The sequence below is a fragment of the Euprymna scolopes genome, chromosome 30 (assembly GCF_053919585.1).
Source record: "Euprymna scolopes isolate OS-2025 chromosome 30, ASM5391958v1, whole genome shotgun sequence".
In the NCBI taxonomy this organism is placed as follows: domain Eukaryota; kingdom Metazoa; phylum Mollusca; class Cephalopoda; order Sepiida; family Sepiolidae; genus Euprymna; species Euprymna scolopes.
In genome coordinates, this window is record NC_136511.1 from 64,915,338 (window position 1) to 64,939,402 (window position 24,065).

The 24,065-nt window shown below is 33.7% G+C and overlaps 1 protein-coding gene across 1 annotated transcript; it reads left to right on the forward strand.

The window, feature by feature from the left end:
* The first annotated feature begins 721 nt into the window (after window positions 1-721).
* LOC145254519 (uncharacterized) lies at window positions 722-1,762 on the forward strand. The gene has a single exon (XM_080113046.1). The coding sequence runs from the start codon at window positions 722-724 to the stop codon at window positions 1,760-1,762; it is 1,041 nt and encodes a 346-aa protein (XP_079969172.1).
* Window positions 1,763-24,065: the final 22,303 nt, after the last annotated feature.

The window sequence follows — 24,065 nt, forward strand, 5'->3', positions numbered from 1 at the left end:
CAGTGTGGATTATACACTCTCTCGGGAGCGGTTACATCAGGGAGGCTTCGAACTGCAGTCATACAATTCTGACCATGCAGGAATTCGAAGCAAGATGGAGGAGCATGGTACACTGAGTGTCCATGGCAGTGGTTGGGAAAAGGTACTTGGTTATCGGTACTGTCCTCTCTCTGACACCCTTCAATTGGCTGCAGTTGAGTGCAACCCTGATGCTTCTACTAAAAGACAAATTCTCGGGGAGACCGCGAGAGTCTATGATCCTTTATCGTTGTGCTTGCCTGTTTCATTGCGAGGTCGAATTCTGCTAAGCAGGCTTTGGGAGAAAGGATTAGGGTGGGATATGCCGGTTCCACCTGAATTTTTTTCCTTATGGAAGAAACTTTCTTCAGATCTTTCTGGATTGGGGACCATTTCCTTTCCCCGTAGGGCACTCAGTGAGAGTGAACCTGGCGAACTCTTCCTATTTTGTGACGCCTCACTGGAAGCCTATGGGTTCGCGGCATATGTGGTTCAGAAGTGTCGATCTTGTTTGGTATTTGCAAAAAAATTTGAAAAAGAAAACACTTCCTACTCTGGAGCTCATGGCTGTGTTCCTGGCCATGATTCTAAGAAATTTTGGAGGATTCACTCCTGAAATTCATGTGGCCACAGATTCTCAAGTGATCCTTTCTTGGCTTATTTCGGGAACCATCACGAGCAAGAACCTGTTTGCCTGAAATAGATGAGCGTTGAATTAGAAGCCACCCTCAACTTGTATCGCTCATTTCTGTACATTCCAACGGCAGAGAAATCCGCTGATTTGATCGCAAGGGGAATGACGCTGGAAAGGTTCAAAACCCGCTTCCAGTTCTGGTGCTATGGTCCGGGTTGGTTGAGTGGCGGAACCACTCCTTGGGCTACTCAAGACTTGGCGTGCCTCAACAAACGCAGCCAAGGTATAGCTCATGCGTCTTGGAATGCTGCGATCCTCCATGGAGAGGAAACACCTACTGTTCTGCCCCTGAAAAGGTTCTCTTCATTTAATAAACTCTTAAGAGTGACTTCCTTAGTCCTGAAATTTATCAATCGCTTGCGTCGGTTAGAAGTCGACAGTGAAAAAATGGCAGCAGTTTTGCTTATGCGGACGATGCAACGCCAGGTATATGCTGAGGAACTAGATTTTTTGCTAGATCCCTCGGGCAAGACGGTACCTGGGTTGGTGCGGGACCTTGATTTGTTTATTGATGAAGGTCTAATCAGGTCAGGTGGCAGAATTGGTAGATCTCTCCACTTTAGCAGGAAGGTTAAACACCCTATTCTGTTGGCAAAGAGTCACCCGATTACCAAGCTTATCATAATGGATGCGCATGCTAGGTGCCAGCACTTAGGGATTGCATCCACTTTAGCGGAACTGAGACGTTGTGGTTACTGGGTGCCAAAAGGCAGACAGGCAGTGAAGACGATCCTTACTTCATGCGCACTGTGCCGAAGGTACAATGCCAGACAAGTCTTGCCACCCAATGTAGTTAACCTGCCCGTATCTCGTATTGAACTGGAAGTTCCCTTCAAGCATACGGGAGTGGATTTCACCGGTCACCTTTGGGTTAGGCAAGGTGGTAAGGAGGTGAAAATGTATCTACTGATCTTCACGTGTCTCAGTGTCAGAGCTATACACATTGAAGTGCTACCTGACATGAGTGTGTTGGCCTTTCTGCAGGCATTGGTGCGGTTCACAAACCTGTATGGCATCCCATCTATGGTGATAATGCTAAAACTTTCGTAGGAGGCGGTCGATTGTTTAAAAGGTTGATGCTAAACCATGATTACCAACAGAAGTTTGGCTCCTGTTCTATTAAGTTCTGCCCCATTCCACTTTACTCACCTTGGGTGGGAGGTGTTTGGGAGAGGAGTATCCAGACGATTAAGAATTGTCTTTACAAGGTGGTTGGTAGAGGTGAGATGGATTATTTTTAGTTACTTACCATCATATCGGACATCCAAAGAGCTATCAATAACCGCCCTCTGACTTATCGAGAATCTACAGAGAAAGAGCTAGAGGCAGTAACTCCTAACATGTTTTTGCGGCATAATAAGAGTCCTGGGTTGCTTTTAGATCTGAACAATGAGGATTTTGCCTCCCACCTCCCACCTAGCCGAGAAAGGCTGCTCAGGACCATGCAGTTTCGGGACCAGTGCCTGGAGAGTTTCCGCACTCTGTGGTATAATGAGTACCTGTTGAGCCTCCGGGAGAAACCCCAGGGGCGTTCTAGAGTGCCCTTCCAAAACAGATTAAAGGTTGGAGATGTGGTATTGGTGAGGAACCCACATAAGCCTCGGCCGTTTTGGGTTCTTGGGATCATTTTGGAGATGTTTTACAGAGACGATGGGGTAATCAGGTCAGCCAGGGTAAAAGAGGGGGGTGGTGCGGTGCGTATTCACTCGTTAAAAAACCTATTCCCCCTTGAATTATCCTTAAGTGGAGAGGATCAAGATGGATCCATACCTGCACCTGTTGATAGGCCTGAGGATGGGATTAACGTTATTCCTTCTCAATCAACACCTGCCAACGAAGTAATATGCGGTTCTCCACAAGGTGATCAGGACATGATTTGTTGCGACGGATGTGATGACTGGTGTCACTTCCAGTGTGTGGGAATCGAGTTTCCACCTCCTGCCAGACAGAAATGGTATTGTCCTAGTTGTGCACCCCAGAGACGGCGGCGAGGTAGACCTAGCCTCCTCCCTGAATAATTAGTAACCAACGAAAAAAAAAAAAAAAAAAAAAAAAAAAAAAAATTATACTAACAGGTTAACTTCCTTGAGTAAGTGCATGCCTTATATTTTTTTGTTTTCCTTTATTTTCTTTTTTTTTCTTTCCTGGGGAATGTGTGAAAAATAAAAGGGGGGGGGGATTAATGATTGCTTAAGGTGTGCACATTGCTTCCTTTCCTCGACTGAGCAGTCATTGGATTTTAAGGGAAAATTAACTTTTTTTCACAATACAAGATAGAATTACAGAAACACCTAACTTGGTTTAATGTAGCATTTAAAATTCCTAGTGAACCTAGAGCTTATATAATTTTTAAATCCTTCTTTCGTCACATTGTTTTTAGAAGTAATTTAGATCTAAAGTTTTTTTTTTAGACGTGAAAAAAAAAGTTTTTATTGTTTTACTAAGTTTAATATAATCTTCCGTTTTTTTTAGAACCGCAAATCAATGTTTTTGTCAGTTCCTTAACTCATTATTATAATCGTTAGCTTCATACTTCTCCAAATTACTCATTTATCACATTTTATTTTTTACATTTAAATATTATCAAGTTTTAACTAGACGTAAATAATGAAGTTTTTATTGTTTTACTAACTTTCACATAATCCCATTTTTTTTTAAAACTCCAAATCCATGTTTAATTGTACATATTCTATCCTGGATCCTGAATTCAGGATTTGATTGATTTCTCATTCGTTCCTTGAACCCGCGAAATCTAAATAAAAGCTAAAATTAAATTAGAATATCCTTAAAAAGTGAGACTCGTTTAAAATAGTGCCCCCAAAATAGGCTAAAAACTAAGTTATAGGAAGATGTTCTTGACTGTAAGGGTTGTACGAAACTAAAAACTAAGTATAAATACGAGCTCCATTTGATATGGAGGGGAAAAAAAACGTGTTCACAACGGATTGAAAAACTAGTTGGGAATAGTTGTAAGCGTCTCTGAGGAGTGACTGGATGGAAGATTTGCAGTTCTATGGACGAGAGGTAATTGTCCATCCTTTAACGAAACATCTGTAAGAGCTTAACGCCAAAATAAGTGAATTTCTATTCATGTAGGTAGTGATTTTATTCAATTTACGTATATATGCTCTGAAAACTTTTGAAAATGTATTAAGCTGAGATTATAATAGAGTTGGTATTATAGACAATTATATTCTAAACTTGCAACAGAAAGGAATTGTCGATAAAATAATATATATAAAATATATATATATTATATATATATATATTATATATTATATATATTTTTGTTTTGACCAATGAAAATAAAGACAAATTCAAAGAAAAGTTAGTTTTTTTTTCAAGTCAAACCAAATGGAGTCAGAAATGAAGTTTATCGTATCAAAAAAAAAAAAAAAAAAAAAAAGGAGGGGGGGGTAAAATGTTTAAGGGTATGACTCCCATAATTTCGATCGTTTTTATAACCATGCTTATGAGAATCAACCAATGAAAACCTTCAAATTTTATTATAAAAAAATATCGAATTTTGGATTGAATTCAGTTCGCTGCCAATCTGTCTCGAAAAGACCGAATCATGACTGGATTGTTTCTTTGCCACTATCTTTGTTACTAAGAATTACTCAACACTCAAGATCGTTATTGGATTGCTTCACCGAATTGATTTACTGCCACCATCTTTGTTCAACATAAAGTCTCAACACTTGACAATAACAGTGAGCAAAATAAGCACATTAAGGGTATCAAAACAATCTTGATTTGAATAAAAATCCTTCAATTCTGTTTACATCTAATTCATATTATGTGTAGGAAAACAGACATTTTGAAAAATTATTTTATTTTCTATGCACTGATCAAGCCCAAGTTGCACAAATTATAATTGATCAAATGTTATATACTTATAACAACACTGGGGGCTGAAACAATTGTATGCAAGGTGTTACCAATAAAATAAACATTTTAAAAGCAAGTAAATACTTGTCGATTCTTTAACATGAGATATATATATGCAGAATTTTTTCTTTGATGCATGCTTGAAATTTATTGAGAAAATCAAACATTGCCATTCTTGCGGTCTCAAATTGCAGTGTATGCCTCCCCATCGTTGAAGGCCTGCTCATTCGAGCAAATAAACCCACCATCAACCAAGGTTTGAAAGGAAAGGGTATACTTAAATACTTTATAAATGCTTTTGAAACTGTATTAAATAAACAGTCAATACGTTCACAATTTTTAATTTTGTAACACATCGCATGCCTGACGAATTACTCATGAATTAATTCAGAAACAGTTGAATTTCATGAACTGGAAGACTATCACTGGTGTATCCGATGAATAGTTTTGGAATTAAATCTTATTAAGTTGATGTATATGGATTAAACATTAATTTCTATCCTAAATTGACAGGATTATTGTATAAAAGTTTGATGTGAATTAAAAGATTTTCTTTTTGAAAACAAAGAACAAAAAGTCAGTTAATGTTGTATGACTTATTTCACATGGTTCTTTCTGGTATATAGTCTAGTGGAGATAAACTCAATTGTGTCTCAAACATGTTTACAACATCAATGAAAGATGAGGCAACTATTAAGACAGAGCCTTAAAGAAAAAAAAAGAAAAAAAAGAAAAAAAAGAAAAGAAAAAAAAGAAAAAAAAGAAAAAGAAAAAAAAAGAAAAAGAAGAAGAAAAAGAAAAAGAAGAAAAAGAAAAAAAAGAAAAAGAAAAAAAAGAAAAAGAAAAAAAAGAAAAAGAAAAAGAAAAAAAAGAAAAAGAAAAAAAAGAAAAAGAAAAAAAGAAAAAGAAAAAAAGAAGAAAAAAAGAAAAAGAAAAAAAAGAAAAAGAAAAAAGAAAAAAAAAGAAAAAAAAAGAAAAAAAAAGAAAAAAAAAGAAAGAAAAGAAAAAGAAAAAAAAGAAAAAAAAAAGAAAAAGAAAAAAAAGAAAAAGAAAAAAAAGAAAAAGAAAAAAAAGAAAAAGAAAAAAAAGAAAAAGAAAAAAAAGAAAAAGAAAAAAAAGAAAAAAAAAAAGAAAAAAAAAAAAAGAAAAAAAAGGGGGAAAGATTCAATTTATCATGTAATAAAGTTTTATTAGTCTGTTTAAACAAAGAAACAAAACAATATGTAGAAGAGGGGGAAGGATGATAATCTAAATACTTCAGGCATCTATATGACTTCATCTGGTCCCAATTATAAGACTTTCATACTCGTGCTGGTCAAAATAATAGAACACATGTAAATTCAGTTTGGGATAATTTTCAGCTTGTAAATTGTACATGCGAGATATATTTAAATAACAATTGCAACTATTTTTAATCATTTTAGGAGGTGCATATGGCAGACAATGAGTATTTGTCACATTAGAAAGGCAATGTTTCAATTTAATAGAACATTTTGTCGTTGAGTAATCTTAAACTCAAACAATTTTGCAAATATTGTTTAAAAAGATTTTGAAAGCGATTTAATAATACTGTATAAGTATGGGTCGCTCTAATGACATATCTTTGCCTAACCAAAGTGCTCCAGAATGGTTCTGAGGGTGTTTCCAACAGCAATCGCAAGAAATGCAGACGAAAGAAAAACACCACCGAAAGACAAGACCGGGCACTGGACAGGGTGGCAAAGAAAAGTCGATTCCAATCAACAAGTCACATCACTGAAGCGTGCAAACAGGCTTCTGGTACCGAGGTTTTGAGAAGCACTACCTACCGAAGGCTCCGGCAACTGGAATACCGAAATTGTATAGCTGCCACCAAACCACTCCTAAACAAGATGTTGAAGAGGCTGCGATGGGCAACTGCTCGTCAAACCTGGACTGCATACAAATGGCAGCGTGTGACCTTTTCAGATGAGTCTCGATTTTGTATCTCCTTCGGCGATCAAGGGCTACGTGTTTGGCGAAGAACCACAGAACGGTATAACCAAGAATGCGCTAAGAAGTCTGAACTTCCTACAGTCTTGCATTGTTTGGGGCTGTAAGTGTGCTAAAGGTGTTGGTAATTTATGCTTCAAAAGGAATTGTAAACGTAAAAGTGTACCAAGCTATTCTGGACGCTAATTTAGTGCCAGTGTAGGATAACCTGTTTGACAGGGAGGCTACAGACATCATTTTTCAACATGACTTGGCACTGGCACACTCTGCCAAGACCACGTCTTCTTGGCTCCGATAACGATCGATCCCTTTTCTTGAATGGCCAGCATACTCGCCAGATTTGAACGTTTTTGAAGCCTTGTGAGACCAGATAAAGAGGAAGCTCCACAAAGCAAAACCTACAACCTTTGCAGCCATGAAGATTGAAATCCAGAACACATGGGATTCGGTATCTACACACGATTGCGATAAACTTGTTGATTCCATGCCCCGGCGAATTGATGCTGTTATCAAGGCGTAAGGTGCTGCTACTAAATATTGATTAATTTTATTTGTGTTAATAAAAAAAAAACTATTTTGTTTACTTACCTGCATTGTTCTATTATTTTGAAACACGAAATATTCAGAAACTGACATTGCAATTGATATGAAAAAAAGAATTATGTCGTAAAACAACTATTTCAGTTAGTTTAGCATGATAGGGATATTTTAGCACCAATTACATCTCACAGATTGTCCTCAATAAGAATTTAGCGCCAAAAACATGTTCTATTTTTTTTGACCAGCACGAGTAGAAACGAAATTCCAAAAACAATTGGTTAAAAAATTGGCAATCACTAGAACATCTGGCTACATCCTCCCCAGTCAATTTTTTATAAAAAAAATTCCTCATAACTGGCCAGTGTATGCTCCATCATAATGAAGGGTCTAGGACTGTTGCTTATTAGTAGCTGCCCCTTAGCTAGTAAGCTCTCTAGGACTGGGGGTTTTGCACACAGCACCTTTTTTTCCCCAATATACCTGCACTAGCAGATGTCAAGATATAACAACAAAAAAAAAAAAAAAAAAAAAAAAAAAAAAATTAAACAACTCAAATTATATTCTGAACAATGCTCACTTGTATAAAATAAAGTGTACATACATACGCACACACCTCTTTAAATGGCCATGTTTCGATCCCAGCTTGAGACCATTGCTCTAAAGAGCTGCAATATAGCAAAATAGTGCTTGTGGATGACTAAAATATGCTCCTTATCTCGAGTTGAGCATACTGGTAAGTGAAATAAACTACCACTAGTGTATAAAGGCAATGATTTTGGTCAAAGTTTCTGGCAATATGTGATTTCACAGTTTTACCGTTTACGCAAAACTTAACCCTTATCCTAGAGTTGTCTCCAGACCTTCATAAGTGGTGACATCAAATATGCAAGTTAAAAAAAAAAAAAAAGTGAAGATATGAGAAGTGTGAAGATGCAGTTTCATGCCTTAAGACATGTATATTTGAATTCAGCACCATGGAAAACTACTATATAGACATACTTATCAAGTTCCTGAGTAATATGAAAAAATGAGCTCCAAAAAGGCCTGTTATTAATGAGCTCCAAAAAGGCCTGTTATTTTAGCCCTAAAAGTCCCAGAGGGATGCGAACCAGAATTTTGCCAGCATCACTCCTACTGAATTTATATTAAGAACAATGGCCTCCACATCTTGGCCAAGTTTCAGGAAAATCTAATGGATGGATCAAATGCTATGGGGCAAAAAGTGTCATTTTTGGCCATTTTTGACCTCTTTTGAGCCCCTTGTGAAGCCGAATCCCAGTGTAAATGGATAACGGTGTAGTTTCAGACCTTAACACATGTATATTTGCGTTGACCACCGTGAAAAAAAAAAAAAACACTATATAGTCAAACATCAAGTTTTTGTTGAGACATGTGAAAAAAAAAAGCCACAAAAGTATTTTTAGCACTGAAAGTTCCCAGGGACACAAACCAGAATTTTGCCAGGGTCACCCATACTGGATTTATGTTAAGAACAATCGCTCCACATTTTGACCAAGTTAAAAAAAAAAAAAAAAAAAAAAAACCTAATGTATAGATCAAAAGTTATGGGGGGAAAATGTGTAATTTTTGGCCATTTTGGGGGCATTTTTGACTTCTTGAGCTCCTTGGTGCGCAACAGGAATTTTCACTTAAATGAAGGAAATCATTTACAGGTAGGGGGGGGGGCTCCTCCAGGTCTGCCAGATATATAAGCGCTGACTATCGTCTAAATGGGAGAATTTCACCCCCAACATGAGGCAGTTGATTACATAGCTGGCCTGAAGAGTTGTAATACAATAAAACTTGCTATATATATATATATATATATATATATATATATATATCTTATTCTAAAATAGATAACAGCAGAGCATTCTAATAAAGGAAGAACCAGTGGCAAAACAGGTTGAATTAAAAAAAACAAAAAAAAACTAACTATAGAGCCAAAAATAAAAGCAACCATTATTTTGGGCATTAGTCAGTTGCTGTTTGAACCCCATCCAGATCACAACTATTGAATAATTTTGAGATGTCTCCAATGGATCAGCTTTATGGTGTTCATAACATCTACATGCACCATCTTGAAAGACTTTCTACTGCTTGACTTTGGAATTTAATTTGTCTTCAATCCCTCTATACTATGAGTGAGAGGGGGGGTATTTTTTTTTATTTATTTAAAAAAATATTTTTTTCCAAGATGTCAAGGTAAAGTCGTCATTAGTAACACAGAAGTATGAACTCCTTTCAAAAGTGGCAAAAGGAACTTTTGAGCCAAAAATAAATTTTAATATTGCTCTCTGTGGAGCTCCATTATGTAAAACTTGTGATATTCTAGTAGCATCCAAAGAACATGAATCAAATGTGACGAACAATTTATCCTATCTAATCATTCGAAGGTAGATTTATCATGTAAGTCACAAAATTTGATTTATCTGTTCTGTAAAAATTGTAATCTACAATAACAGGGGAAGTGCTTCCTCTAAATAAACAAATTTACATAGAATTAATAAAATGGCCACAGCTCAATGTTTTTTTTTTTTTAATACAAATTATAGAAAAATTTAAAGATAACGGATATAGTAGTTTTTTGTGCTGTGATAATGATATACTTAAGTTGCGTCAAATAAGCAAAATGAAATAAAATACAAATAATTTATCCATATAGTCTAAAAGTAAAGAAAAATAACTTGCAAGACCATTCTGAAATGCAAAAAGACAGAATTTGTTATTTCATACGAGGAATTTTAAAGGTAATTACAAATATTTCAGTCTTTCAATTAGAAAACATTTTAAATCTAATAAAAACGGTTTTGAAGAAAAAAAACTATTACAATCGAATGCAATATATAGGAAACATTACATCATTCAATTGTATATTATTGAGATAATTGATACTAAATTATACAAACTATTGAGATTTAAAAAAAAAAAAAGTGAACCTCAAAAATGTAAAGGAACTTTTAGGATCATACACTCACTAATGAACTTAAAATGGAACAAACTCCAATAGTAACAAGTTTAGATGAATCATTCGAAATAAGATTTTCAATTTAAAAAATTTGAGAATATAAATAATTCAACAAATGTTCCAGAATGTACCCCCTCCCCTGCTTATGCCATAATTACCGGTAATGTAGGAATAAATAATTCCTTAATAAAAAGTTCAAAAATATAGAGAACCCAAATGTCTAAATTTGGGTAAATGTGTTAAAGAAAGAAAACTGTCTGGTGCTTTACTTGTGTCCATGGCAAAAGTCTACAATTGATGCATGGAATAATATATACTAAAATTAGTGGATAAATATGTTAAAAGGTAACAAAAATAAATATTAAATGTAAAAAAAAACAAAAAATTGAACAAATCTTCTTGGAAATTTACAAGTACTTATGGATTTTTAAACAAGTTTTTAATAGTTAATATTTGAAAAAGATTTGTTAAATGTCTTAAACCTGTTAAACGGTGCCAAATAAACACGGAACTACGTTACACGTCTATTTGGCGCCGTTAAGACCAGGCCTTTTCACAAAAAAGGTTCAAAAGAGGGTTACCTCAATCGCAAAGAGGAAGAAACACCAGTCTTAAATTAAATCAAATAATTTCCACTCAAAAATTCTATAGCAATATATATTTTGGGTGATAAATAATTCATATCTAGTCAAAGAAAAATTAGATTGCATAAATTCTTGTAAAAAGACTAAAATCAAGGGTTTTTTTTTTTTTAGTACTAAAAAGTACCACTAAAATTATTAAGGTTTAACTTGTGCAGGATGTAAAAGTAAATACGTAAACTTTTTCAAAATCTAAAGCCTTCTGGATTAGTATTTTCAAATTTAGTTTAATACTTCTTGGTTTAAAAAAAAAAAAAAAAAAAAAAAAAAAAAAATTTTCTTAAAGAGTTATTTTCAAATCGCGAAGATTGGACATTATAATGTGTAATAGTGGGAGATAATTGCGATTCCAAGTTATTTTCATACCAAATTTGGTGCAATGCAATCCTCTACTTGCATGAAAGTCGGATATCTCCTAAAATGGAATACTGTTGCCACATATGCAGAGATACTGTTCATAACACTTGATTACGAAAAAATTTTAAAATAAACTCCTTGATCTATTGCGAGGAGCAATTTCCGACAGAAGAAATCCATGAAAGATGCTTATGTGAACTCAAATCTTCGGAGTCCCCTTGTAAGACATTCACAGCAAGAACTCACTTTGCTACCACAACGAGAAAATAAATCTTCCTCCATCCACATGCCTAGCATCAGGCAAAACTTCCACAAACAGAGCTATCTTGCAAGATTACAGCAGGGGTGTTTTCAAATTTAATTTCACCTTTGAATCATTTGCCGACAGTAATTCAAGCTAGGTCTATCCCTTTCATCTTAATCATCTAAGGTTCTTCATCTCGACTAATTATCATTCCACCTTATTAACCCTTATCCTTGAGTGACCTTTGGCCTGAAATCGATCTTTTTAGTAAAAAAAAACAAAAATAATTAACATTAATGACTGTAGCCTAAAAATATTTTATCTGTAATAGTACAAAACTTATCACTATAACCCAACATAAAAAAATGGGTATAATTATGGAGGTCTTCTCCCAGAATGTTAGGACGCGATTCATAAAAGAACATGAGTGCACAGTGAACGAGGCATAAAAAAAAAAAAAAAAAAAAAAAAAAAAAGTTCTACATTTGACCCCCCCCCCCCCATTTAGCCCCAAAAGTCCCCAGGGGACGTCAAATCCTGGTAAAAATGAACAAATGGTGCAGTTTTAGGCCTTAACATGTAAATTTAAGTTCTGCACCATGCAAAAAAAAAAAAAAAAATGACTAAGTCCATTTGCCCCTCCACCCACCGCATTTAACCCCAAAAGTCCCCAAGGTCTTTACATATTTAAATTTGAGTTCAGCACCATGCAAAACTGCTAAATATAGACATACACAGAAAGTTTTGGACAAATATGGTAAAATAGTCCCAAAAATGGAGTGTTTTATTAGCCATAAAAGAGTCCCTGGGGTACACCCAAGAGTTATTGCAAAGTATAGACAAACAAAAATCAGTTACAACTTTTCAGAAAGTTTTATAAAAAAATAAAAAGGCAATTTTTTTTAAGCACAAAAGTATCAATTTTAGCCATTTTAACCCAAAAGGCACCCCAAAGGGGGAAATCGGACTTTTCCCAGAAAATCAGTTCTGTTGCTTTTTTGCTCATGTTTAATGTTTGTGCAAAATGTCAAAAAATTCCAAGGCATAGTTATTGAGAATTTACAGGTCCATCCTCCTTTTGTTGGGGTGGGGGGACCAAAAAATTAATAGAAATAAAAACTACCATGATAATAGTTAGAAATGGCTGGGAGTGGCTGATAGAAGTGTGATGGTAACCAAGATAAGACTTGATATAAGGCTTCTGACAAAGTGGATACATTTAGGAGGCAGAGTTAGTTTACAGACAAATTTCAGTTTGTCACACACACCCGAGTTATACCAACAACTTATCTTAGTGAACACAAGTGCGACCATCAGGCTACAATTAGATGGATCACTTAAGCGTTTACATGGTCAGACAAAATATAATCAAGCACATATTAATCTAGTTTTATCTATAGACACCCATCACTAGCAGGTGCACAGAAGTTTTGAAAATAACATTTCGACAACAAAGTGCTTTTAAGTTATATATCTATTTAAAAGCACTTTAGAGCAAGTCTAAAACAATAAAAAACTCAGTATAAAATTTACACTGCACACAGTGTAATATAGATAAAAATGATCTAGGAATTCTACTGTGCATAAAAATGGTGAAGAGGATTTAAAATACAATGTTAAATCTATTAAAATTCTATTAAATCTATTAAAATTCTGTTAAATCTATTAAAATTCTGTTAAATCTATTAAAATTCTGTTAAATCTATTAAAATTCTGTTAAATCTATTAAAATTCTGTTAAATCTATTAAAATTCTGTTAAATCTATTAAAATTCTGTTAAATCTATTAAAATTCTGTTAAATCTATTAATATTCTGTTAAATCTATTAATATTCTGTTAAATCTATTAATATTCTGTTAAATCTATTAATATTCTGTTAAATCTATTAATATTCTGTTAAATCTATTAAAATTCTGTTAAATCTATTAAAATTCTGTTAAATCTATTAAAATTCTGTTAAATCTATTAAAATTCTGTTAAATCTCTACAATGTTAGGATATTATTTAAAAATGGTTCCAGAACTGTAAAAAGATCTTATCAAGATGAGAGTGCTACTTTAAGAAATCTCAACCAAGAGCATTCTTGAGGCATAGAACTAAGTTAAAATTCATTTTAGTTGTCACGAAAGCGATCTTTCTTAGCAAATGTAGCTGTTAATAATGAATTAGTGATAGGACGATTCTAATATTCCCCCAACCCTAATTTTGATACAATTACTGATTCTGTTGTAAATTCCCGATGTAATTACGGATTCTGATTTTTTTTTTTTTTAAATTTATAATTTAGCTGTAAATTTAAAAAAAAAAATATAAAAATACATATGTAATCTACAGATTTTAGTTTTACTGGTAGTGAAAAAAAAAAAATAAAAAAAAATCAATAAATATTTATCATTTTAACATTAATACCAACAATGGAAAAATTGAGTTAAAAAAAAAAAAATTATATAAGATTGTTTTTAGAATCAGAAATTAGGTTCAATTTTTCTAATCCAAATTTTTCAGATTCCAATTGTCTCAATCTTTCATTTACTTCCAGCAGATAAGATAGAATATGGAAAACAAAATCAGCTGAACATATTTGGAAAAGTATAGTGCCTCAAAGTAAACACCGGAAAAAAAAAAAACCTCAATATGCACATTTAGCAATGAAAATACAATTTTAAATCTTGAGTGCCCATGTATCCATATAAAATTATCCAGACACTTAGACTGCAAATTCACTCAAATTTAGTTAAGTATACAGATCTGTTTATATAAAAAAAACAAAATACAAATATCTGGTTTAGCTTTGAGATAACAATTTTGATGCTCCGATAGGCTCCTTTGATTAAGTTTAGGTAAGCGAACTGGTTGATTTACTGTTGAAAAGTGGATTCAGGATAACGAAATGATAATGGGTTATACATGCTTGCTCATCCAATTGCAGAAAGAAACGAAAAATTAAAGATTTAATGATAGTCTCCAGTATCGAGCATAGGCTGTCAAAAACTAGTCCATCTCTTAAATTATAAACTAATCCTAAAAGACCAAGGAAAGCAATTAAAATATACAGTAGGGTGAAGCAAATATTCATACACATAAAAAATTGTATCTTAATGTATGTAAAATGCATTAATTTCTGTTAGAATAAAAATTAAGTTTATTTTTTAATAGTATGTATCTTTATCCATAAAATGTATCAAATTTTATTTCAGTTAAGGGTTTTACATGTGTACAAATATTTGTTTCACCCTACTGTAAGGATAAGACAAAAATAAGATTAATGCAAATTTGGGCGCTATTGAGAGTTCAAGTGTCAGCATAAGACTTTCCATGTGTGAGAAACAATATCTCCTGTACAAGAAAATTCACTATGAATAAAGTACAATTGCTGCTGGGAAAATAAGTGTTACGTAAGGAAATTGTCATGACAGACCTTTCTGTTTCAAGCTGGTCGGTATTATGGCAAAGATAGGAATCAGCAATGATACAGTGAAACCATTCAGGGGTGAGGGAGATGTGGTGGCGTGGCTGAAGAAATTAAGGCTTGTAACAAGACTTCAGAAAGTGGTGCCTGCTCACATTGTATCTGGAGGGGGATGCATTAGCCCTCTACTTGGAGATGGACACGAGCAACCAACTGGATGTTAAGATGACCCACTGGAAAATTTATGTGAAAGATATTCCACACTTGACTTTATAAAAATGGCAAACCTTTAATTGATAAAAAAATCTCATCTGTAAAAGCGAAAATGTGTATGTTCACTTTTTGTGTATGTCTGTAAAGGCTTTTTAACGAGAAGCGATCAGTCGGCTCACAACTTAAAACTTTATATCACGTCTAGATGATAATATTTACGAGTTAACAATGGAGGTCGCCTGCCTATTTAATTTGCTCAACTTTGAAAAGATAAATATTCAACATTTTTCGCTTGCCACATGTGGATTAGGCTTTTTCGTGTAATAAAAAGCACTACCGGAAATATCTGAAAGCAATCGGCTTTGATCAATGTGGAGCTGTTTCTTATATCAGACAATTTCTATTCAATTTTGACAATCCCCTTTTTATGGGGAGCTGGTTTCCCCTCAACATCTTGGGGGAGGGGAATTAAAGCATTCCTACAGTAAATAAAATACTACCCCCGCAGTCAAAGTTGACCTCATTAAGTCATTAAAATCGGGCACCTGCTAATTCTAAATTCTTAAATAAATTCAAACGTGTTTCTGTTAGTGTTTCGTGGTGGCCCACTGGTTAACGTTGCATGTTTTTTTTTTTTCACACTTTAATTACCAACTTTGCCTCAAGGGTTCGGGTTTGATCCTTCAACGATCCTACCCAAATTCTTTTTTATTTTACCCCCCCCCCCCCCCCGACACTAACACCCGGGTGTTTTGATTTACCCAAAAACCACACCTCCAAACACCCGGATAACGCCGGGTACCCCCCCCCCGCTAGTCTATAATATAAATCTCACCTGTGTTAAAAATGTATGTCTGCCTAAAACTTTCGACAGAAGCGACAGATTTTTACGATGATGCGCGACCCTTCACATGACAAATATCAAAAAATTGGCTGATAACATTTATTCCTTCATCCTCAACTAGGCACATTTCTATAGGGATGGGTCGCATTTTTCTTAAAGTCATGCCTTCTTTTCAATTGACTAGCCTTAATTTAAATCTTTGTCACTTCCGGTTTGGCGATGGGTGCAATAGCAAAGACGTCACATTTTTTCTCCTCCATGTTCTTTTCCTCCTTTGCGGTATGGGTTCAAGCCTGCCTGCCTACCTATTAACACTTTTGCTCAACACACCTCCAAATGTCCGGCCAACACCAGGCTAGTTTTCAATATAATCTTAAATTTCATGGCTTGAAAACACCAATTATTTTTGCTCCACTCTATAAAAACAGTTTCATCAAACAAGAAATTTCTTTCTATATAAATGCTTTTTTCCCCCGCCTGACTTAAATTTTTAAAATTAAATTAAAAGGATTTTACATTTATTTATTCAAAACAAATTCTTTAGATATTTTTCATAGATTCTCAGACAATGCTATGATCGGTTATCTTCAAGTATAACTGCATATTTGTAGACCAACTTTTATGAATGAAAAATGAGAAAACTTTATATAAAACTAAATTTAATGACACAAATCTAGGCATATGGAACAATTTTAAAGTTTCGTCAAGGATGAGAGTTCATATAGAAACGTTTTAATTTGAATAAAATACGCATCAAGTGCGCTTGAAACCCAAATACAACATAATATTAGGAAAATAAATATTTTACAATTTATCAAATTTCACAGGTATACTCCATCTTCAGTGTGTTTTTTTTTTCCTTTTCTTCCTTGCCATGTTGTAAATTTGGAGAAAAAAAATTGTTTATTTTCCTAATACTACGTTGCATTTGGCTTTCAAGCGCACTTGTTTTAATTTGAATAAAATAAAATATGCATCATCTCTATATCAACTCTCATCTCATCCTTGACGTTATTCTCGCGTTGCCTACGCACAGTTCAAACATTTCAAAATACAACCGCTGGAAACAACACACGGCTCTTCAGACTTTCTCCAAATTTCCAACATGGCAAGGAAGAAAAGGATAAAAACAAAACACTGAAGATGGAGTATACCTCCGAAATATAATTGTGATAAATTTCAAACATGTAAAATATTTGTTTATTTTCCTTATATTACGTTGTGATTTGGCTTTCAAGCACACTTGATGCATATTTTATTTTATTTAATTTTAAAATTTCTCAAAATTAACCGACTCAAGAACATCTAGTGTTAAATAAAAAAGATTTAGTGCTTCTTCAGAACAACACTTACAAAATTGCTTATGATATATCGACACTTAGGATATTTGATACAAAAGCATAATATTGTAAAACATCCCTGCCCAAAACATTACAGGAATACTTCCTTGCAGATTACAACATGGTAGTCTTCCAATCCAATTTCAAAATATTTTCAATCATGAATCGTTCCCACAAGCATTCAAACTATTCCATCAACCATTCTCAATCCTCTGTGCCACAGGACTGTTCTAGCTAATTACAGTAGTTTTCAAATTTAATATTAACAAATTCTTGTTGAACTGCCCTTTAAATAATCAAGTTCTGTCCAATTATCAGTGTTGTCTCACCATCCACCCAACACTCATTTTCTTTGAGTGGCATTTGGGCCTTAAGGTGACCTTACAACACCCCCACCCTCCAAGTTTTATCTTTCAACTGACAATCTTTGCATTTAATTAAGTCTTATCCTCTAGTGCTAAGAGACAAGTGATGAGCCAAAAGGGAGATTGTTGGTTCATAAATTTTCCAGCAGTAATAGTGCATAAATGAATACAATAGATCAGTGAGTATTTGGATTCAACATCACCAATTTCATAATTTGTGCGGTTATCTATCAGGCCCAGATAATGTGCAAGAGGAAAAATTCCAAGTTACATCACCTGTCAGACTTTGTTCCTTTTTCCATCTGGAAATAATCCGATAACTTGTCATGGATCAACCAAGACAAAAATATACTTCAAACACCCAGATGAAGAAAAAAAAAAAAAAAAAAATTTCCAACCAAAAAATCTTGCGATTCTGAATTTGTAATAATACATATCAGAAAGAGATGGCCAGTCTGGGAACAACTCTTCATTGAAACAGCTGTCCAGAGAGCATGATATTGGTTCCAGATCAGGCACCAAGGAACACTGCCCGAGGAACCACCGCGATTTGCACACAACACTCAAAGAGCATATTCTAAAAATTAAGCGTGCAGTCGATATGATATTAGGACAGTATTTGAAATTGGTGCATTAAAATACTTGGTACTCGAGAGAAAAAAATAAAAATAGATAAGTAAAGATGCAATAATTTTATAAGGGGAGTATATTTATAATAAGATTATGACATGCTGAACATATTGGCGTTAAAACAAATTTAGTATTACATACGAAAAAGGAAAATAATTTTTTTAAAATCAAAATTTTATTTGGAGTTACTGTATAATAATTCCAGATCAGGCACCAAGGAACATTGCCCGAGGAACCACCGATTTGCACAAAATACTCGAATGGCATATTCTAAAAATTAAGTGTGCAGTCGATACGATATTAGGACAGTATTTGATGCATTAAAATACTTGGTATTTGAGAAATTAAAGACGCAATAATTTTATTATAAGATTATGACATGCTGAACATATTGGCGTTAAAACAAATTTAGTATTACATACGAAAAAGGAAAATAAATTTTTAAATCAAAATTTTATTTGGAGTTACTGTATAATAAATAAAATTATGTTAGTAAACCTCACATTACTAAAAATGCCTCTTACTTTAATCTGTCAACATATATCTGGGATTTACTTCGGTCATTTCATAATTAAATCCATCTTTTCATAAAATAAACAGGAACATAAAACATTCAAGCATTTTCACATCTATACAGTTCAACATTGATAAGTAGCATGATTAATTGTCCGTTCTATTGAAAGCCAATCATCACTGAACAATATTGCAACTTAGACTCACACCATCCATATAATGTGCAGAAAGAAGTCTTCGTTACCAATACATACCGTAGGAAATTAACAACCTAAGAGAAACTTACCATTATATCAGCTCCAGAGAAATCTGAATCAAGCAGCAGAGGATTACTCCAAGATTCACAGTAAGAAAATTGCAAATGATCAAAGAAAACACCAAAATGTAAAATTTTGGAAAATAATGGGAGTATTCCAATATCTACCTGCACCTCTAAGGGAGCTATAAGGGGATAAACCCCTTAAATCTTCAAATATAGAGTATTCCATTGCTATTTGCAGGATCTCACACCAAAAAGGTAAAACTATGAATACGAAATGCAGTTTTAAAACTTCTATGTAAGAGATTTTATACAGTACTAATAAGATAAGACCCTTAAATCTTCAAATATACGGTATCCCGTTGCTTTTTGCAGGACTTATGTTCTTTATATGCATTGCAAAAAGAACTGCAAATATGTAGATTTTATACGGTACTAAATGCTTCCCAAACACTTTCTAAACTTACTCATTAATACAGTAATATTTTAATTTTGTATTGCAACAATATTTTAAATCAAAATAGAAACACAGTATAGTTACTGATACTGTATCGTAAAGTCATTTTCTATGTGTACAACATGTGTATTAGAATTGACAAGTGAAAATTTAAATGCAAACTTAAATACAGTGTGAACAGTTCAGTTAATAATACAGTACCCACTATATTCCAAACAAAATCTCGAGATCTAGTGAAAAAAAAAAAAAAATCACTAAATTGGCAACACTTAACGGATATTTGTTTTTATGGCATTATGATGCTGTTCCAGTATACCAAAATAAAATGCAATACAGGGCCATGAACAAATGCAGGTATACTGTATCATTTTAATGAAATTTAAATATGTAGAAAACTTTCTGGAAGACAATGGAAGTGGTCCCAAATCTACGCTATCCTCTATGTAGAAAATATTTACACCTACACCTTTCAGTGATACATAGAGATACCACTATAAAATCTAACACTCTAAAAAATCTTAAAATATGGATATCAAATTTTAAATGAATTTAAGCATACGACACCAACTAAGAGTTAACTGACCTGGAAACATAGCAAACTAGATCAGGAAGCATTCGTTGGTACTTCAAGGAGTGAACACTTTGAATGAGCTTCCCAATTCAGTTAGGAATGCAGAAGGCACAAACTGGTCCAGTAGGCAATACAGTATTCAACCTATGCAGGTGTCCAAGACTAAAAGACAAGGCGCAGGAGTTAGAGGCTGCATAGTCTTTTCCTATAGAAGTATCCAAGCATATTGTGTGAAATGAAGAAAAAGAAACTAATACCTGGAATGAGTTTCCTAGTTTTCCAATGCAAAAAGATGCAAATTTGATCGCAAACTAGACAAGTATTGATCCAGTAGGTAAACCACTATTTGACCTATACACGAGTTATATTGGGGCAAAATGAGGGCGAAACAGTAAAACTAAGAAATATGGGGCTATAAGAATAGTGAAAAGTATTCACTATTTCACCTATACATGAGTTTACAGAGACTAAAAGACGAGGCATAGAGCAAGAGTTACAGGCTGCATAGCCTATTTCCTGAAGTATCAAGCTATATTGGGGGTGAAACAGTAAAACAAAGAAATACAGTGTTATAAGAATAGTGAAAAGTACATAGTAATTCTAAGCAACGTTGGGTCTTCCGGCTAGTAAATATAAACTAGACGTTTTAACTCACTAAAAAGTTATAGCCTATTGACTTCAATGAGTGTTTTATATCAAATTGTTGGTTGAATATAGTTAAATTTGTGCTTTTTGCATTAAATACTAATTCCTATTAATTTTAACTGTGCATTAATACTGTAATTCTTAGTTTGCTGCATCTTAAAACCAAGATCCTTAAAAAATTTTTAAAAAAGTTAAAAAAAAATTCAGCCAGATCGGTGCAGTAGTTTCGGAGACAAAAATGGAATGGACAGAGACAGACAAAGAAATAAAAATTAATGCTCGCAATTCTTGATTACCCATGCAGAGGTGATAATAACTATGATTAATATTAACACTTCCACCCAGTCATGGCAGAGAGAACAAGAAAAATCTACCAATTAAATAAAGAGTTCAGTTTGAAATTCCACAGATTACTGAAAATAAAACGTGTCTGAAAAACTGAATATAAAAAACAATATGAAAATAATCTGAAATCCAGATCAGTTTAGTAGTTTTGTTTTATGTTATTTAATTTGGTCATTCTGGTGAAAAAATTACGATTTTATGTTCTTTCTAATATTTATTCATGGTGTTTGGTTTTATTGACTTTATGTCAAATTGTTGGTTAAATATAGTTTAACTTGTGCTCATTTTTGCATTAAATACTAATTCCTATTAATCTTAACTGTGCATGAAGACTAATTCTTAGTTTGCTGCATCTTAAAACCAAGGTCCATAAAAAAATACAATTTCAGCCAGATCGGTGCAGTAGTTTCAGAGAAAAAAAAACGGAATGAACAGACAGAAATAAAAGTTTAAGGCTCTCACAATTCTTGATTACCCATGCGGTAGTGTTGAAAAGTATTAGTTAACAGTTTTCAATCTTTTAGGACTTGAACGCTCAATATGTGCAAGGTGATATAACTAATTAATATTAACACTTCAAACCTAGATAGGGCAAGACAAATCTAATTAAAGAAAGGGTTCTGTTTGAAACTCCACAAAAATAAAATGTGTCCGAAACCTTGAATATAAAAACCAATATGAAAATAGATTTTAATTCATCAGTCTAGTAGTTTTGTTTTATGGCATATCCACCCTTTCTGTTATTTAATGCCAACTCTGATCATTTTGGTAAAAAAATAAAAAATTATGATTTCATGTTTTATATATCTTCAAATATTTATTCATGGTGCTTGGTTTGGTTTTACAAAGGAAAACACTTTCCTTTTGGCTTGGTAGAACAGGATCGAGTTTTGAAAAGGAAAAGAAAACATCAATGTTTGTTGCTTTTTAGGTCAAGATGGTGGTATCTTTAGGCAGCCTGATATAGTAAAGTAGATTTTATACTTTTTCCATAATTTAAAATTTTTGAATGTCATATCTTGCTTGATGCAGCCTTTTAGATACATTGATTTTTTTTTAAGTTAGGAGAGTTGATACAAGACACTTCAGTTTAATTTTCATATTAGAGTATATGGACTATACGTTTGTACAGATACATTTAAAGTTAAATAGCTATACCCTTAGATTGGTCCATTACCAAGAGTTCAAAGAACTGTTAAGGACATTCAAAATCAACAATTATTAATACGAAACCTAGAACTTTCAGATTTTAGTTGCCAGCTTCAATTAGCGGATTTGGCAATAAAAACGCCAGAGATCAATGCGTTTCCTATGATGTGCATTTGGTACGGTTTCAAGTTTTGGACTAGTTTAAAAATGAGGATATTCCTCATTTTACCAGGGGTGTGATCAGGTTGTCACATAGAAAAAAAAAATGGTAGGAGGGGGAAAGATAGGATTTTAGACACCAAACAAGATCTTGGTCAAAAGAGACTTCAACTGCAGTGCATAACATTGGTTGGAACTACGATATCAGTGATGACCATAATGCTTACAATGTAGAAGGCAAATTTATCTCTAAAGGACATAATTGGCTTTGACAACGGAAGGTGCCATAAACTTCCACGTGATCATAAATCAAATACAAGACCAAGACATTTTATAGTGTGGCTGAATAAAACATGTCCAACCCATTTCCCCTGCAAGAGTTTAAAAGACTTGTCTCATGCTAATCACTTCATATCAATTGGGAAAAAACATGGAATATTTTTCCAAGAAATAAACTACATTTCATAATACCTATCAACAAAGAATGGCAACTAGGACACTGATGACCTAGGGACACAGGTATTAGCAAGAATACGAATTTCATGCTCCCTTAACTCATATATCCTGGAGAACCTTCAACATTCATACAATAGCAGTCACCATTCTTAATTTTGATAGATTTTCAATTATATTTTTTACTTGTGTCAGCAAGAGACAATTGACTTTTAATTTCTTTTTTTTTTTAGAAATAATGCTCAAATTATTTTTGAACTCTAATATCAATTAATAGTCTCAAAACACACACAAGTGATAGTGCATAACAGTAGGGGAGATAATTCAATATATATTCAAGTGAACACTTGCATCAACAGATGCGAAGTATTAGTATTGTTTGCAATGTAAATACAACACCTCCGCCCCCATCAAAAATGAATTTAAGTTTTTTTAATTCACTAATTTTTTTATAATCTAAGGTTATAAATCTACCAGTAATTTTGTTAAACTGTCTCTTACGTTATTGTCTGGTCATTGACTGTATCTGAATGTATATACACCCACAACAGTCTTTAGATTAGACAACACTGCTAGATCATACATATACACAGCACGTAGACATAAATGCCATTATATATACACAGCACCACTACACACATACAAAAATTAACGCTAGACACACAGGTAGATTATATATAGATACACACACACACACACACACACACACACACACACACACACACACAGTGTGCGTCTTGTATTTGAGCACGTCACTTATTTCATCTTTTATCCATTTCATCTTTTACTTTGTTTCTTTCAGAAAATTCATTATGGCAGATAACTCGGGAAATGAAAAGACATGCTGCAATAATGGCAGAACAAAGTGATTTGCAAATTGCATGATTTCTAAAAGAATTAGGACAAAACTGGTCCAATTTCTCCAGTTGCTAAATGCAAAAAGCATCAACAATGCTCTGATAGCATCAGAACACCTGAATTTGTTCCAAGAGTTCAGAACATCATTGAGTTAATGAGGTCAATTGCAAAAGATCTTAATGTCTCAGAAGCCACAATTCGTAGGACTTGTCATGAAAATCTTCGATACAAGTCATATGTGATGAAGAAAGGCCAGTTTATCTGCGGGACCAAAGAAAACCAGTTGGTAAGATCCAAGAGGCTTTTTTAAGCAAACTGAAACATCCTGCTGAGCAATACATTCTTTGGGTTTTTTCAGCCGAAAAAATTTTTGACCAAGACCAAAAGGTAAACCAAAGAAATGACAGATGGCTATGTGCTGACCCTTCTGAAGTTCCAAGAGTCACGCACACAAAATTTCCAGCAATTGTTATGGTTTTGGAGGTGGTTAGCAATGACGGACATGTGATGCCACCGCATTTCTTTCCACAA

Bases quoted from the DNA above. Each gene is read 5' to 3' on its own strand.
- LOC145254519 (XM_080113046.1), top strand. From the start codon at position 722: ATGAGCGTTGAATTAGAAGCCACCCTCAACTTGTATCGCTCATTTCTG.